Source organism: Quercus lobata, chromosome 5 (assembly GCF_001633185.2).
Source record: "Quercus lobata isolate SW786 chromosome 5, ValleyOak3.0 Primary Assembly, whole genome shotgun sequence".
Taxonomy (NCBI): domain Eukaryota; kingdom Viridiplantae; phylum Streptophyta; class Magnoliopsida; order Fagales; family Fagaceae; genus Quercus; species Quercus lobata.
Window position 1 is genome coordinate 8,047,789 of NC_044908.1, and position 15,719 is coordinate 8,063,507.

General features: G+C 34.7%; 2 protein-coding genes across 4 annotated transcripts; one reads left to right on the forward strand and one right to left on the reverse strand.

Moving 5' to 3' along the window:
- Window positions 1–851: 851 nt before the first annotated feature.
- LOC115992762 lies at window positions 852–6,479 on the reverse strand. 3 transcript variants are annotated; one of them, XM_031116982.1, is made up of 9 exons: window positions 6,245–6,479; window positions 5,425–5,508; window positions 5,270–5,328; window positions 4,809–4,904; window positions 4,607–4,684; window positions 3,687–3,749; window positions 3,418–3,591; window positions 1,814–1,909; window positions 852–1,321 (listed from the first exon to the last, which is right to left on the reverse strand). In XM_031116982.1, exons 1-9 carry the CDS (start codon window positions 6,432–6,434, stop codon window positions 1,238–1,240), a joined length of 924 nt encoding a protein of 307 aa, XP_030972842.1. In that variant the 5' UTR covers window positions 6,435–6,479; the 3' UTR covers window positions 852–1,237. The 3 variants fall into 3 exon arrangements, with proteins under 3 accessions (XP_030972842.1, XP_030972843.1, XP_030972844.1); XM_031116983.1 differs by lacking the exons at window positions 852–1,321; window positions 1,814–1,909 and adding an exon at window positions 1,931–2,631; XM_031116984.1 differs by lacking the exons at window positions 852–1,321; window positions 1,814–1,909 and adding an exon at window positions 2,647–2,810 and having other exon boundaries at window positions 3,363–3,591.
- Window positions 6,480–10,486: 4,007 nt separating this feature from the next.
- Window positions 10,487–15,393, forward strand: LOC115992763 (40S ribosomal protein S3-2-like). The gene is made up of 6 exons (XM_031116985.1): window positions 10,487–10,632; window positions 10,760–10,907; window positions 11,756–11,927; window positions 14,514–14,568; window positions 14,673–14,804; window positions 14,920–15,393. The coding sequence occupies exons 1-6, from the start codon at window positions 10,603–10,605 to the stop codon at window positions 15,088–15,090; spliced, it is 708 nt and encodes a 235-aa protein (XP_030972845.1). The 5' UTR covers window positions 10,487–10,602; the 3' UTR covers window positions 15,091–15,393.
- Window positions 15,394–15,719: the final 326 nt, after the last annotated feature.

Sequence of the window (15,719 nt, forward strand, 5' to 3'; positions counted from 1 at the left end):
CATTTTGTCGAAAGTCTTGTAACTCAATTGACACCTCGTAGTATTTCTAACAAAAATATTTAAGGTTCAAATCTCTTTTCCCAACTATCGAATTGCCCAAACAAAAAAAAAAAATTGCTACTTGCATTTTCGACAAATGGCCTCTTAACAATAGCATCTCTTTTAGTTATTATATCTTTAACCAGCTACTATAGTGTATTACAAGTATTTGTTGTACTTTAGCAATGTGGGAAAAAATTAATAAAGAAGACACTATTTTATTTGAAAAGAAAAAAATGAAAAAGACAGTATCATAAATCTGGGGAATCGCAAGAGCTTGTGATAAAAAAGGGAAAGGTGTGATTTAAAAGACTTGCTTTCCATATGAAGTGAAGAATCAGACAGCTAGGAATGTAAAGATTGTTCCATACACCAACATTTTTTTTTCTATATTACTGTTTCCTTTCATATTGTTAATTATTAGGATTTAGGAGAGTAAAGGGAGTTTGTGTCAATGTGGGTGTCTCCACCCAATTGGTCTCACGTTTATGCCACATTGTTTGTTACAGTGTATATGGTGGGAACGGAATACTAGATGCTTTGAGAACAGTGAGCGGTCTATTATTGAGATTAAGTCTTTTTTCCTCCCTACTCTCCTTGTATAAAGTCTAGTTTTGCCATCTTGTTCATCTTTTTCCCTTTCTCTTTTATTAGATCATTGTAATTTGGGCTTTTGATGTTTTGCCACTATAGTACATTTACATTTCCAATGTACTTAGGTTGGCTTTCTTCCTTCTTTTTTTTTTTTTTTAAATAAAACTTGTTACGTTGCTTTAAAAATAAAAAACTACTGTTGAAATCTTCACACAAAATAGAAGAAGAAGAAGAAAATCATCCATTACTATGATCGAATACACCTTCTTAGAATTCTCCACAAAACATCGTGCAGTAACATTTCTAAGATGTCATATGCTGCTAATAGAGACATTAAAAGACGATTATGCATGACATATCAAAACAGGAGTGGAACACTTATCTATGTTGGGCTTTGGCAACTGCTTGGTATCAAAAATTTAGCACTAACACTTATGTTCTTTGAATCATTACTAGTTAATGGTTATGCAGTTCATGTGTAAAACAAACTCACTTGTAATGCCCTTTTCTCTGGCAAAACATTTCATGAGAACACCGCCAAGAACAAAGAAAAACACATAAACATAAATGATTGGCACATTTTTTTAGCATGGTTTAGGTGTTATTATTGAAGCTGTTGCCCAGCTTTCTCCATCAATCTAGCCATACACTCTTGCCAATCTGAAATCTTCTCATCTCCATTGACCACCTATAGTCACAAAAAGCAAAGAACATCTGATGACCCAGTTTTCAAGAAAATGAAGTAGAAAATAACATGGTTGAAATAAATTATAAGGGGTTGTTTATTGTGGACAAGAAAATCATTTCACTGCTCTAGTATTGTCTTTGAAATGGGTCGACTACATATTCTCAAACTATTTTCTAGTTTACAACTTGTTTTAGTATATACCAATTTGTTGATGACTTCTCATAGCTATGACTCTGTCTTTGTTGTTTTACCTTCAAAGAAGTGTATATGACCATATGTTAGACCGGAACCTAGAACTAAACGGCTGGTCCAATGCATGAAACATGCCAGGCAGGATTGATTCATATGGTTCAACATGATAATAAAGGTAACCATTAAGCAGTTGCCTATAGCTTATGCATTAAAGGAGTTTCATTTGTCACATTTATACAACAGTTCGACCAATCAAATCAGTTTCATTCAATAAATTTGATTCAGTATATGTTTACCAACCTCAAATATAAATCCTCTTTGTGGGACTGCATCAAGTGCTTGCACACAAATAAAGGCAGCATCCTCCTTGCTAAGATTTCCTCTCGCAGCACTACCCTGTTATGAAGAACATTAAATGAAGTTTGATACTCAGCAACAGCAATAGAACAGACCTCATTATTGTTATCTTGTAAGGTAATTTTGTTAATATCCATCAGATGCTTGCCAATTCCCTAAAATTTTCAGTTAGAATCAAAATTTCAAGGGCCCATGAGATCAGATTGAAGAAATAAGTTTGATAGAATGATCTATCTTCAAAGAAACAAGATTTATTTTTCCTTTTTTCTGTGCATCAAAAGGGGGTCTATGTTTGGGCTAGAAATGAAGAGAAGGGTCTATAATTGATTGTCTTTAGTATAACATTAAAATGTTTTGCCTAAATGCTTATGGACAATAACTAAAGCACTTTTGTTTAGTGAAACCAAATAACTTCAATGTCTACAATCAGTTTTTGTGATGACTATATTTGCTCGAGAAAGACTCCATGGAAACAATAAGTTCTGGCACCCTAAAGCTATAGAGAACAAAATGGGACAATTCACCACCCTGCAATTTCCTGATGACCAATGAAAAAGGTCTCCTACAGCAATCGTGTCACTGCTAAAAGCCTAAAACACATTGCAATGACCAACACATGAAGCTGTCTCTGTGTCTCATAAGTAAATTCTTTTTTAATAGTGGGTAGAATTTGCTCCATTATTTGATGACTTATGAGCAAACAGCCTTAAGAATCTTATACATAGAAAATGGTAGTTGCTCTTATGCTTCTCAATAATCATCTGTTGAGAGAGAAAGGAAGTAAATATAACGCAGTCCAAAAAACTAGAAACAGCATGGTGAATAATGTTAGGTATGTAAGGAGACTGCACAAAACACAGCAATGCCTGTTGAGCAAGATTTCCTCATGAATCTGACATATTATTTCTTTTCCAAACAACTGATTTGAGTAACTGAAAACCTGGGATGCACGGACGCGGCATCCAGCCCAGCGCACCCGCGTCCGACGCGGCGGGACGCGGCGACACGGGAGGGACGCCGCAGACCGCGCATCCGTGCCGCGTCGTGCCGCGTCCCGCCACGTGGCAGCTCCCAAATCGGGCCGACGCGGCTGAAATCAGCGCCGACGCAGCCCAAATCAGTCCGTATCGGCCATATCAGTCAATATCGGCCGGCGACCGATACGGCCGAAACAGGCCGGAATCTGCCGAAACAGGCCAGAATCAGCCGAAACAGGCCGAAATCGGCCGTGAAAATCGCCGGAGAGGCCGAAATTCTGACCTCAGATGCGTTTCTTGCCTTATTCTTTCTTTGTTTTGTGAATCAAGTATATTAATGTGTTTTTTAAGAATATTTTAATAGTAAAAATATATAGAAAATATAAATAAAAATAATTTTAATAATTTTTTAATCGCCGAGTCCCGCCGCACCCGCACCCTACTTTTTCAAAAATTGTCGAGTCCCGCACCCGCACCCGAGTCCCGAAACGCACCCGTGCTTCATAGCTGAAAACCAAGCACCATAGATTCAATTCTATCCTATTCATGGTAAAAGGAGAAGAGTAATACCTCCTCAAAGCTAAAACCTTGTTGTCCACCTGGAGTGCTTTGTAACAATCCAGCCCTGACGATAGTGTAAGGGATTCCTGAGGCCATCAGCAACGATTCATCTTGCTCAGCTAATTTTCTTGCATTGCTTTTCATGAGAGCTTGAATGCCACCAGAACCTCTATAAGCAGACAACTGCAACCTTATCAAACCACAATAACAAACAAGAATTTACTTAAATTGATGATGTTTCATGTTTAGACAAGCACACCAAAGAAGAAGACAGATACCTGAGATAAGAGAACTACATGTTGCACCCCTTTCAAGCCCTCAACATTGGATAAGAAACCTTCCTGACAAAACATTAAACAGAATACTTAAGTAGATAGGAAAGATGACCTTAAATAATAGGAATGCCCTGAAGTGGTAGAGAAGCAATTAATCTACGAATAAATAATTTTATATAATTAAGCTGTTGCAAATATAACCAATATATATATATATATATATGACTTTTGCATGGACAGCTAAAGCTTGTATGGTTTGAGTTTCAACAAAATCACTGAAACAAGGAGACTTTTTTCTGTTATGGAAATGCCAATATCTAAATGCCAGATTATTGTAAATGTTTTAGAGACAAATTCTCGTGGCACATTGGATGCTCTTTTGTGGCCATGGCAGTGTGGCACCATATCTAATATCCATTTTAAACATTGACACTTCTGCCATTTAGTGTTAGTGTATGCCAGCTTCATAAAGATTTTGGTTTTGGCATATTCATCACCTAAAGGATTTTTTATTTTTTAAGTCAGCTTTTAGCTTTCCAATATGAAAGCTTACTTAAGCTAATTAAATGAGAAGACCAGGGGCACTAGGACAACATGAATCACAAAGATAACAAGGATGGAAGACTCAACGCCAAATAGCACAATTGGTTGGGGACCATGGTTCATTAAGCTAAGGTCACCAGTTTGAATCTCCCATTTCCTTTTCCTTGAAGCCAAAACTTATCAAAAAAAAAGGTGGGGGGGGGGGGGGGTTGTGAAAGATGGAGGATTCAAATCTAAGCATTAAAAGGGTCAGAAAGAGTATACATTTGGCAAACTACACAACCTCATAAAGTCATAAGTATACAACTTTGTATGGTCATTATAGCTTATCCAATGAAATAGAATTCATAAATCAATAAGAAAGATTCAGATATGCATACATTTGGGCATATTATTGTGCGAACCCCTCTTAGAGCTTTCTTTAAGAATTTTTTGTCACTTGCATCTCCAACCATTGACTGCATAGAACATCACAACCCGTAATCTATCTTTCTCAAATGAAAAGAAAGATTTGGGAAAGCGACTGCCAAGATAAACATGACCTCCTAGAAGTAATTTTAGCAAAAGTAGAAATCCACCCACCTCAACATAAGTTCCAAAGGCTTCAAGTGCAGCCTGCTTGTCCTTTACCAGTGCTTTAACTCGAGTTCTTTTGACAATCAAGGACAATATTACCATCTACATAAGCTAGATAAACCAAGGCTCAGAATTCATACACTGTAAGCCAATCTAAACGCCTACACACTACACAGAAAGTTATGCTCATCACGGAATATGTGAGGTATATCAGTATATAAAATTGACTAGGCCTCCAATTGCCTAGATATATATGGGTGCAAGTTACAGTAATAAGCATATAGAAGTATAAAGATAGCAGTTATCAAGTGGCATTTTGAAACTCATAAAGTAATCAAAATACCATGTTTTCAAGCAATAAAATATTGCTCATGTTGATTCACTTGTTAACAACAGAAAGAAAAGGTTCATTGTGCCATTCATATATTAGCAAAAAGAAGTTGGGTTCAAATTAAGGCAACACACACCTGGCCTATCTCACTATCTCCATCAGTTACTAAAACTGCATCCCTGGCTTCTTCCACTTCTGTGTTTCGAATGGATAATTCATGAATCAGCAATCTTTCAAAATTTAAAAGCAATATAGAGATAAACAGCCATGAATTGCTATTTATAGAACTACCTGATTGATCATCATCTTCAAAAGTGGATTCATCTTTAGAGAAGGGATCAGGTGCCCCATACCATTTCCTTAATTTGGGACCTCCTATACAAACACGCACGTAGACAATTTAAAGTTGAGAATTCGAGCAAATTTTTCACCACATACAAACATGCAGGCAAGCAAGTTCGTGGAATATCCTATCTAGGTGCGACCATAGTGTTGGAAAAAAAAAATTTGATAGTGAAAAAATTACTTTTGCTACAATGCAATACTAATCTTTAAAAAATAATCTAGTAAGATAAGAACAAGGGGAAAGAAAGATCTCAGAATACTATAGAATCACATCCAAAATAATTCCACAAAGATAGATAAAGGCAGAAAGGAACTCATTCCTAACCAAAGCAGCACTCAAGGAAAAAGACAACACACCAACATATTGCTAGAATGGAAATTTTTTCACAACTTGTTAAAAGTGGAAAGTTGTAATTAGAGTAATATCATTTTAACACAGTCCACTACTCATGAAGCATTGACACCATTTTAATATACACCAAAACCAAAATTATTTTCCTAATCTCCAAATTAGGCCCATCAAAAGTAAGTCCATAAAGATAGATAAAGGCATAAATAAACTCATTCATAATCAACAACATACCAAAATATATATCATATTGTTCAACAATACCATATTATCAACCCAGTGGGGTTACTTGGAGTTGGATACATGCTTAAAAGATTAGTTGGGTCATTGGGTGTTTAGTACTTAAAAAAAAAAAAAAAAAAAAAAACACACAGCACAGTACTAAGACCATGGTGCATGATCCAGAGTACATAATACCTTCTATATAGTCAAGAATTTGATCAGTAAAACTGAGTTTCTTCTTGGCAGAGCAGAGAATGAGAGCACGCTTTTCGATGTTCGATTTGAAACAAGGGTGTTGCGGTGTTTTGCATTGTGTTTGAGAATGGGAAAATAGAGAGAGAAAGAGAGTTGAAGGAGGAGAAGTAGTAGTAGAAGTACCCGCCATTGATAGAACCACTACGTTTCTCTCATCCAACCGTTTTTCATTCCCTCCCGCTAAAACAAAAGATAACATAAATAAAGATAAGACTTGCTTCAATTCCATTTTTGCCACTACCACCACAACTTTTTTACTTATTTATCATACCATTTTTTTAGTTAAAAGAGAGAGAGAGAGAGAGATTATGTAATTTTTTATTTTTAAAAAAATAGACAGTAAACCTTCATTCTTAAAAAGGTAAAAATAAATTAAAGAGGGCATTACATCTTCTTTTATATATATATATATATATATAATTTTTTTTTTTAAATTATTATCAAGAGATTTATATTTCAACTAATATCTATTAATAATTTCAACAAAAATATTTATGGTTTAAATTTTTCATCTTTATTTTATCTATCAAATTACCAAATAAGAAAAAAGAAAGTTTTTTTTTTTGGGTAAAAGAAAAAACCACAGTCCATAAGTCCCTAATAAGCTAAGGGTACATTTTGGTACATTGCAATGGTCATTACATTGTAATAGAAATAAGCACTACAAGGAATAGGTGGAGCTATAATGGAATAATTGTTCTTATTCAATCGTTTGGTGAAAGCTTATGATAAAGTGTGGAATGCCGTTATGTTTAGTCAAATTTCCTAAAATGCTCATTTTTAAAAAATATTTATTTTATTTAGACATTTTATGAGTACGGCTTAATATTCTTTTTTTTATCATTTATATATAAATAAAAATATATATAATTAATATTATTGTTCTAATGTAGTAGCAATTTTTCATGTTAAAAACATTAAACTAAAATAGTAAAAAAAAAAAGAACATGGTCGCAGGAGAGATAGAGAGTGCTTTGCTGGAAATTGTTCTTTGCAATTGTTCTCGTAGTAGTAGTAGTAGTAGTATTATTATTATTATTATTATTTGGTTTTAAAAGGCGAATTGAAAGAAATTCAAACTCATCCAGTAGCTTTTGTCAGAAGAACTACAAAAAAGTAATCTTAGTGTTAGTTTCAAATTTGAACCAATAACAACTAACTACCTGTGATTTGTTGTAAAAATGTTGTAGACGAAGCATCTCTCTAAATTTTATCTTGAAGCAAAGGAAAAAATAAATATTCATGAGAGAGAGAGAGATATTAATAACAAAGAATAATAGAGCATTAATATTTTTGGGTATTTTGGGATATATATACATATATATATATAGCTATTAAAGAGGTTAATGAATAATTATTACAGTCATCTTAATAAAGAATAGTTATTCTTAAGGAATAACTATTTATTGTAATAGAAATACAACCAAACAATTGAATAGGTATTCCTAGGTATTAACTATTACATTACAAGGTCTATTACAATATATCAAACGAGCCTTAAGTAAACAACCTTTACATGGAATATAAGGAGTATAAAATAGTACTAGTGGAAGAACTAAAACCCATGCCCGGGCATGTTGCCCAAACCCTTACCACTAGGCTAACCTACATATTGATAATTAAAATATATATATATATATGTAGAGTTATAGTAAAAAGAAGTATTATGTCCATGATATTTTTATAACAAATCATAAGTGGTAAGTTGTTATTAGTTATAATTTGAATCTATCATTGAAATTATTTTTTTGTCTATCAATATTTTTGTGGGTGCTTTTTTTCTTAGCACACAGGCCCAAGTAGAAACAAGGATCCTGTGCCCTTTACTTGTTGTTTTAGTGGACTGGGTTTGGTTCACCACAGTTAAATGGGGGCTGATTACAAACTAAGTTGTGTTCAAGTCACATAAAACTCCTCAAGACAAAATGCAATTCCTCCTAAACAATAAAATACCATTATAAGTATTTTAGTGTCATAAAATGACATTTTACTCTTACGAAACAAATAAAATAATTATTCATAATATTCACAATGAGAAAGAGATTGAAATAAAGTATTTGAGGTTTATCTTTTATTGTGTAAACATTTAAAAAAGTTCCTTCACTTGGTACCCCGAGCGTACTGTCGTGGTTCCCAGGGATACTAGGCCTGTAAGAACCCAGAATACTGATTCTCTGAACTACACGATCTTTCTCCATGCTTATTATGCAATGAAGTTTTGTCATTTCCCTTACTTCTATAGGTCTTATATAAGAATACACTATACAATACACATCTTCAAATAATTGTTAGTTTCTTATATTAGAATATACATTTTAATACATATACATATATGTAAATGAATTTCATGAGAATGATTCAGCCACGAGGATCCTGGCCCCAATTCTCACAGACTTAGTGCTTTTGCACAAGACTTGTGGGATTTGGAACTCAAGTTCAAATGGCTTTGCTTGGGTATTGCCTTCCAAAATAGTTAGGTGAAAAAAAATTTTGTGAGAGAGAGTGATATCTGATGTGCGCATGTTTTGGCATATGTTTCTTTAGAGGCTAAGTGTGTCCAAGGCCCAAGTTGAAGTGAGAACCTCGATAAAAAGACTTAGCTTTTGGCTGAGTAAAAGCAAAACTAACAAATAAGAATATATGTATTAAATAACAAGAAAACAGCAAAGGAAAACAATGTAATAAAGAAAACACACAAAATAACTGTTAAGAATCCTCAAATCAATATGATATATTTCATTATTTTTCTTAATTGTGGATCACAATGTGCTCACTAAGACGTGTTACAAGGTCCAAATAAGTTCAAAAATTACAAACTTAGATGGCTATTTAAGCCTCTAAGACTTGCAAAGTAAATCCCTTTGAATCCAAGTATGTTTTATAATGGCTGTTTTTGAGATACTAGGCGATATTTCCCTACTTTCTTTGAGTTTTTGACAGAGTTTTCTCCATGATTCTGTTGTGATTTTCTATTACTGAATCCCCCTTCAATGTTGTTTGCTTTCCCCTTTTATAGTATCATTTTAGGGTTCGAGGTACCATTGATTCCCCTATTTTGGCTCCCTTGGTACCAGAGCCCCTGTTATGCTAGCCATTATATCGGCTGATTCTTTCTCTGTTTCTCATAGTTTTCCTCTTTTAGTCCTGTTTTCCTAAAAGCCACTTGCTGACTTTCCATTCCAGGGTGTCCTTGGAGAGCTAACCTTCACCCTCTCTTCTTTTAAGGCTTCTTACCTTTTAGACTCAACTTTTTGGCTATCTTTCTTACTGTCATTTTTCCCAAGTGAGCGGAATCCATTCCTGTTATGTTGGAGGTTTTCCCAACTACTTCCCCTTATAGTTTTTCATTTTGGGTTCCCCGAGGTACCATTCTTTTATTCATGAATTGTCACTATCCAAGCTTTCTAATTCTTTGCTGTATCACTGGGTGCTTGAGAAGGACAAATTTGTTCTTCATTTCTTGTATTTCATAGTATCCCTTTTAAGCTATCTCAATCCCACTTTAGCTGTGCTGCATATCCTGAGAATCTCGAGCCTCTGGGTATCCCGACCCAATTCTTTTACTGGATTTTTAATGGCCTTTTTGCTGGAAATTTGAACATAAATAGGGCCTTGAGGTTGATTCTTCTTAGCTTCATGAATTGGACATTCTTTTGTTAAGACCCATGGCCTTTCTTTACTTTTCATGGAATTAGCTTTCTTGTGAAATTTTGGTACTTAACAATATTCAATAACAATCCTTAATAACTTCTACTTAAAATTTGTTGTGAAAGTACTGTAAAAATTTTATAAACATGTCATTTTTCTATAATAAAATATTAATGACTTTACATTAAGCTAAAAACAATCATTTAAAAAAAAAAAAAGAAGCTAAAAAAAAAAATTTGTTTTCCATTTCTCATTTTCAAAGGGTGTAATCCAACACAGAAATTTGAGTTTAATTTCCAAAACTCAACTATTTATTAGGCATTGTTGATTAATCATGTATTTTGCAAATCCGATTGGAACCTTAAAATGTATAGAATCACAAAAAGAAAAAAAAAAAAGAAAAAAAAAAAAAAAGCAAAATAAGAGACTTCTAATCACTACCGTTAAAAAAATCAACCCTCAGCCACTGACCGTCCGATCATAATTCCTTAGTACTACTAATACAACACAAAACCGAAACTCTTATCACTTTCTATCTCTTTCATTTTTAGGGTTTCTCTCAAAAAAACCAAAACGGCAAAACCCACAAAACACAAAGAACCCTTTTTTTCGATCCATTTTCTCTCAAAAACAACAACAACAACAACAACATGGCGACTCAAATGAGCAAAAAACGAAAGGTACGAAAAATTTTCTATCTTCTTCCTTTTTTTTTTTCCTGCGTTTTCTCGGCTTCCAAACATACTGTTATTTTGTTAATTGTTGTTACTAATTGAAGATTTATTGGTTTTTGAATAATCATGATAGTTTGTAGCTGATGGAGTGTTCTACGCGGAGCTGAATGAGGTGTTGACGAGAGAGCTGGCGGAGGATGGCTACTCCGGCGTCGAAGTTAGGGTTACGCCCATGCGGACTGAGATTATTATCAGAGCCACTCGTACTCAGAACGTTCTCGGTAAAGTAAACTTCTGGTCCTGTTTGTTTCCCGAGAAAGTGTGGGAAAGTACGAGTATTTAATTTTTTGCACTTGAGGTTAAATTGTCATAGCTTATAGATCTGTTTGGTTGTTTAGAATCTCAAAGCTGATTTTGTTTTGTTTTGTTTCACTAATTTGTGTTTGGTTCCCGAGAAAGTGTGGGAAAGTAATAGGAAATTTGTTTTTTTTTGAACATTTCTTGGGAACTAGAGGTTAAATTGTCATAGATCTATTTGGTTGGTTGGTTAGGAAACATTTGAAAAGATTTACGGATTTCAAAGATGTAATTTTTAGTCTCTTTTTTAAGCTGAATTTTTTAAAATTTTAGCTATTGAGGAGTGAGCACTGAGAATATTAAAAGAATTAGAAAAAAAAGAGTGGGAATCAATGAGCTTAATGCAGGAAATGGTGGTGAATGAGGAGTCTGGTGTAATGTAATTGTTTGGCTTCAATGGGTGACTGTACAATTTTTAGAAATGGAAGAATAATGAAAATGGTCTAGGGTTCTGTGGTTTTGTTTGATGAGAAAATGTGAAGAAAGCAAAGTAATCAACATTTTGTGTGGTGATGAGAGTTATTTGATTGATGTAACTAATACTATGTTTTACTCAATTAGGTGAACTATGAAATTTCTGCTCATTGACTTGTGTTCTTTGTTTCCAAGAAACATATGACAATTCTGTGTGCCCATAAGCTGCATCTGGTTGTGGAGAAATTTGAAGGGGAAGATTGTACTTTGGTGTAGTTTTAGACATGGGGTTGATTTCTATCTGGGTAGTAGTTTGGAAGTTAAATTTTCTGATTGTGCTTCTAATTGATGGGCTTAGGTGAGAAGGGAAGAAGAATTAGGGAACTCACATCTCTTGTTCAAAAACGTTTCAAGTTTCCCGAGAACAGTGTTGAGCTTTATGCTGAGAAAGTGAACAACAGAGGGCTCTGTGCCATTGCTCAGGCAGAGTCTCTGCGTTACAAGCTTCTAGGAGGGCTTGCTGTCCGGAGGTATATCTTCTACTTAGTGAAATTGCATTTTAGCATGTTCATTGAGTTGCCATATTGGTTCTTTGTTTTTGAGATTTTATAGAATATTTTTTTTTTGATAAATAATAAAGATATATATTCAAGAACACTACCTTATGCAGAAAAACATAAGGCAGAGAGAAAATTACAGAGGGAAAAGGTAAAGAAGAAAGGAAAAAGGAAGGAAAATATCCTAATTACACACGAGAGAGCTAAGGAACATAGGGAGAGAATCACTAGAGGTGAGTTCCCAAGCCCTAGACCATTCAAACATAGAGCCATTGAAAGAAGCCAATAGCTGGTCATCCGAACTATAAGAATCATGATTTGCCAAACTATGCTTTAGAAATGTCTCCCTTGTGGTTAGCATTGATTATACTGATATGCTACTCCATTTCCCAAAAATGATGGGTTAAGAGGGTCCCTGAAAAATGCTTACATTTAATATTTGGAGTTTTGTTCTTTGAACTGTTCTTTAGTTCTTGGAGTTCGGGAACTCCTAAATTTTGAAGTCTCTGAACTTCAGGGCATCTTTGCCTCTTGGATCAGTGTAACTCTGTCTCTCTCTCTCTCTCTCTCTCTCTCTCTCTCTCTCTCTCTCTTTGTTGCACACGTGCACATACTTGCATCTGCCCTGACTATTATATGTATATGAAGTTTTGAAAAAAGTCAGAGTGGCTCAGAAGTATTTAATCTTGAACTTATAGTGAGATCCAGCTGAGAAGTCTTCTTTATAGCTACTTATCAGAAAAGAGTTCTTTACAGCTGTCACTGGGATAAATTGGAAAAAAAAAGGGATTGGGTTATGATGGTTTATGCATTCATGTACTGCTTGGCAAAATACACAAACATATTATTGCATTATTGACAATGCACAAACATACGTAGCCATTTTGCTTTGTTTCTTAGATTTTATAGAATGTTTGTAATAGAATTATGATTTGCTGAACAATGCTTCACAGAATGTCTGCCTTGTGGTTAGCATTGATTATATTGATATACTTCTCCCTTTCCCAAAAATAATGGGTTTAGAGGATCCTTCAACAATGCTTACATTTAATATTGGGAGTTTTGTTAGTCTCTTTGAACTGTTCTTTAGTTCTTGGAGTTCGGGAACTCCTAAATAGTATTCTCTGAACTTCATCTATTGCCTCATGAACTAGTGTGGTTCTCTCTCTCTCTCTCTCTCACGCGTGCACACACACACACACACACACACACACACACACACTGACATGTACAACTTCATTCTCTCATGGTTTAGGTGAAACTTGTAAAAAAATAGAATAAAGAGGTATTGAGGAAGCTCAAGACTGCTCAGCAGTATCTAAACTGTTGAATATCAATTTAGCATGTTCATTGAGTTGCCATTTTGCTTCTTTGTTTCTGAGATTTTATAGAATATTTCTTATAGAAGAATCATGATTTGCCAAAAAAGGCTTCACCTAATGTCCCCCTTGTGGTTAGCATTGATTGTACTGATATATTCCCTTTCCCAAAACTATTTGGTTAAGAGGATCCCTCAAGAATGCTTACATTTAAAATTTGGAGTTTTGTTAGTCTCTTTGAACTGTTCTTTAGTTCTTGGAGTTCGGGAACTCCTAAATTGTATTGTCTCTGAACTTCAGGGTATCTATTGCCTCCTGAATTAGTGTGACTCTCTCTCTCTCTCTCCTGTGTGCTGTCACACACACTGACATGTAAGCATGCATTCTCTCATGGTTTAGGTGAAACCTGTAAAAAAATACAATAAAAGTGGTATTTAAACCTTTGAATATCAATTTAGCATGTTCATTGAGTTGCCATTTTGCTTCTTTGTTTCTGAGATTTTATAGAATATTTCCTATAGAAGAATCATGATTTACCAAACAAGGCTTCACCTAATGTCTCCACTTGTGGTTAGCATTGATTAGTGATATACTCCCTTTCCCAAAATAATTGGTTAAGAGGATCCCTCAACAATGCTTACATTTAAAATTTGGAGTTTTGTTAGTCTTTTTGAACTGTTCTTTAGTTCTTGGAGTTCGGGAACTCCTAAATTTTAGTGTATCTGAATTCGAACTGATCAAAAAAAAAAAAAATTTAGTGTAGCTGAATTTGATTCCATCTATTTCTTCATGAATCAGTGTGACTCTCTCTCTGTGTGGCAGTTACACAGATGTGTATGTGTCCTATTTTATGTATAGAATTTGTAATGAAATGTTGGAAAAGGTGAAAGCAGCTCAGAAGTATTAAAACCTTAAACTTATAGTGAGAAAACCAGCCGGGAAGTCTTCTATACAGCTATCACTGGGACAAATCAGGATTGGCAAAAAAAAAAAAATCTGCATATGATGGTTTCGGCATTCATGTTTTGGCAAAATGCATGTTCACATTATTGAGCTATCCACACATGCACAGTATATATAATCGTCCTATCAGTTTGTTATCATCTTTATTTTTATCCATGTCCAGTGATAATTTTTAAAGATGTCTTAGGACTAATATTTGTTGTAGATTTATGCTGTATTTTTTTTCCTTTTGGTTTTTACACTTGAATTGAATCGGCTTCAACCTCCTTGTTTTTAGGGCTTGCTATGGTGTTCTTAGATTCGTTATGGAGAGTGGTGCAAAAGGATGTGAGGTATGTAAAGGAAGCTTTTGTCCTCCATTGACTGTGATGAATGAGTTTTTTTTTTTGGCTCTGTTTTCTTTACATAAGAGTGTCCTTTTTGTCACTATATCCAGGTTATAGTTAGTGGTAAGCTCAGGGCTCAGCGTGCCAAAGCTATGAAGTTCAAGGATGGTTACATGATATCCTCTGGCCAGCCTGTCAATGAATATATTGACTCTGCTGTGAGGCATGTGCTTCTTAGACAGGTTAGCTTAGTCGCTCTTTGAAACTCATTTCAGAATTGGATAAATGCAATTAGCATATCAACAACCTGCTTTGGTATGAAAATTTGATCTTTTAATTAATGTTTTTGCGTTGCAGGGTGTTCTTGGTATCAAGGTGAAGATAATGCTCGATTGGGATCCTAAGGGCAAGGTGGGCCCCATAACACCCTTGCCTGATCTGGTTACCATACACTCACCCAAGGAGGAAGAGGAATACAACTTTACGCCTGCATTGGCAGCAAGTAACATAGAGATTGCAGCAGTTTAAACTAGGTCCCTTCTTGTCCAGTTTGCTTTCACTTTATAGTGTCTAGGACAACAGAAACTTAAAGATGCTTGTTAAATTTTTCACTAGGAATAGGATTTGAGTTATGGTTCCATCTAGTTCTTCTATTTTGAGTTGGTGACTTGTGAAGGATCATTTTTGTGGACCATGTTGCCTTTGATTAACGTATCTTAGTTGCTATTTGTTGTGCTGATGCATATGAGTCCTATCATGTAGTATCCTTAAAAAGTTTCCTTTTTTTAAGTAATCCCTTTATAGACAGAAGCCACTATTTGTAGCTTGCTATTCTAGGGCCATGGATTGATCACGAGTTCATTGTGTTATTATGAAAGTAGGAAGAATAAAAGGCTTTGATTCTCACCTGAACCATTTGTTCAAGCTCCAAGGATGTGTAAGCTACTAAGCTGAGTCCGGTGTGATGCATGAAGAGTGGACTATGGTCCTGTTTCCTAAAGTGGCAACATGGTTTTCTGTAGACTGTATTAACATTCGAAATAAATATGCCCAAGAAAAATTCATTGGTGAATAATAAAAATGGAATTAGTTATAGTCATAGATATATGAGAATTTAAACTTAGAAAATTATTTTTTATTAAAAAAAAGGGATAAGA

Bases quoted from the DNA above. Each gene is read 5' to 3' on its own strand.
- LOC115992762 (XM_031116982.1), bottom strand. From the start codon at position 6,434: ATGGCGGGTACTTCTACTACTACTTCTCCTCCTTCAACTCTCTTTCTC. The intron at 5,509-6,244 runs GTATTATGTACT...GTGTTTGTATAG, and splicing joins AATTCTTGACTATATAGAAG to GAGGTCCCAAATTAAGGAAA. The intron at 4,685-4,808 runs GTGGGTGGATTT...TGTTCTATGCAG, and splicing joins CCTTTGGAACTTATGTTGAG to TCAATGGTTGGAGATGCAAG.
- LOC115992763 (XM_031116985.1), top strand. From the start codon at position 10,603: ATGGCGACTCAAATGAGCAAAAAACGAAAG. The intron at 10,908-11,755 runs GTAAAGTAAACT...TGATGGGCTTAG, and splicing joins TCGTACTCAGAACGTTCTCG to GTGAGAAGGGAAGAAGAATT. The intron at 14,805-14,919 runs GTTAGCTTAGTC...TTTGCGTTGCAG, and splicing joins GGCATGTGCTTCTTAGACAG to GGTGTTCTTGGTATCAAGGT.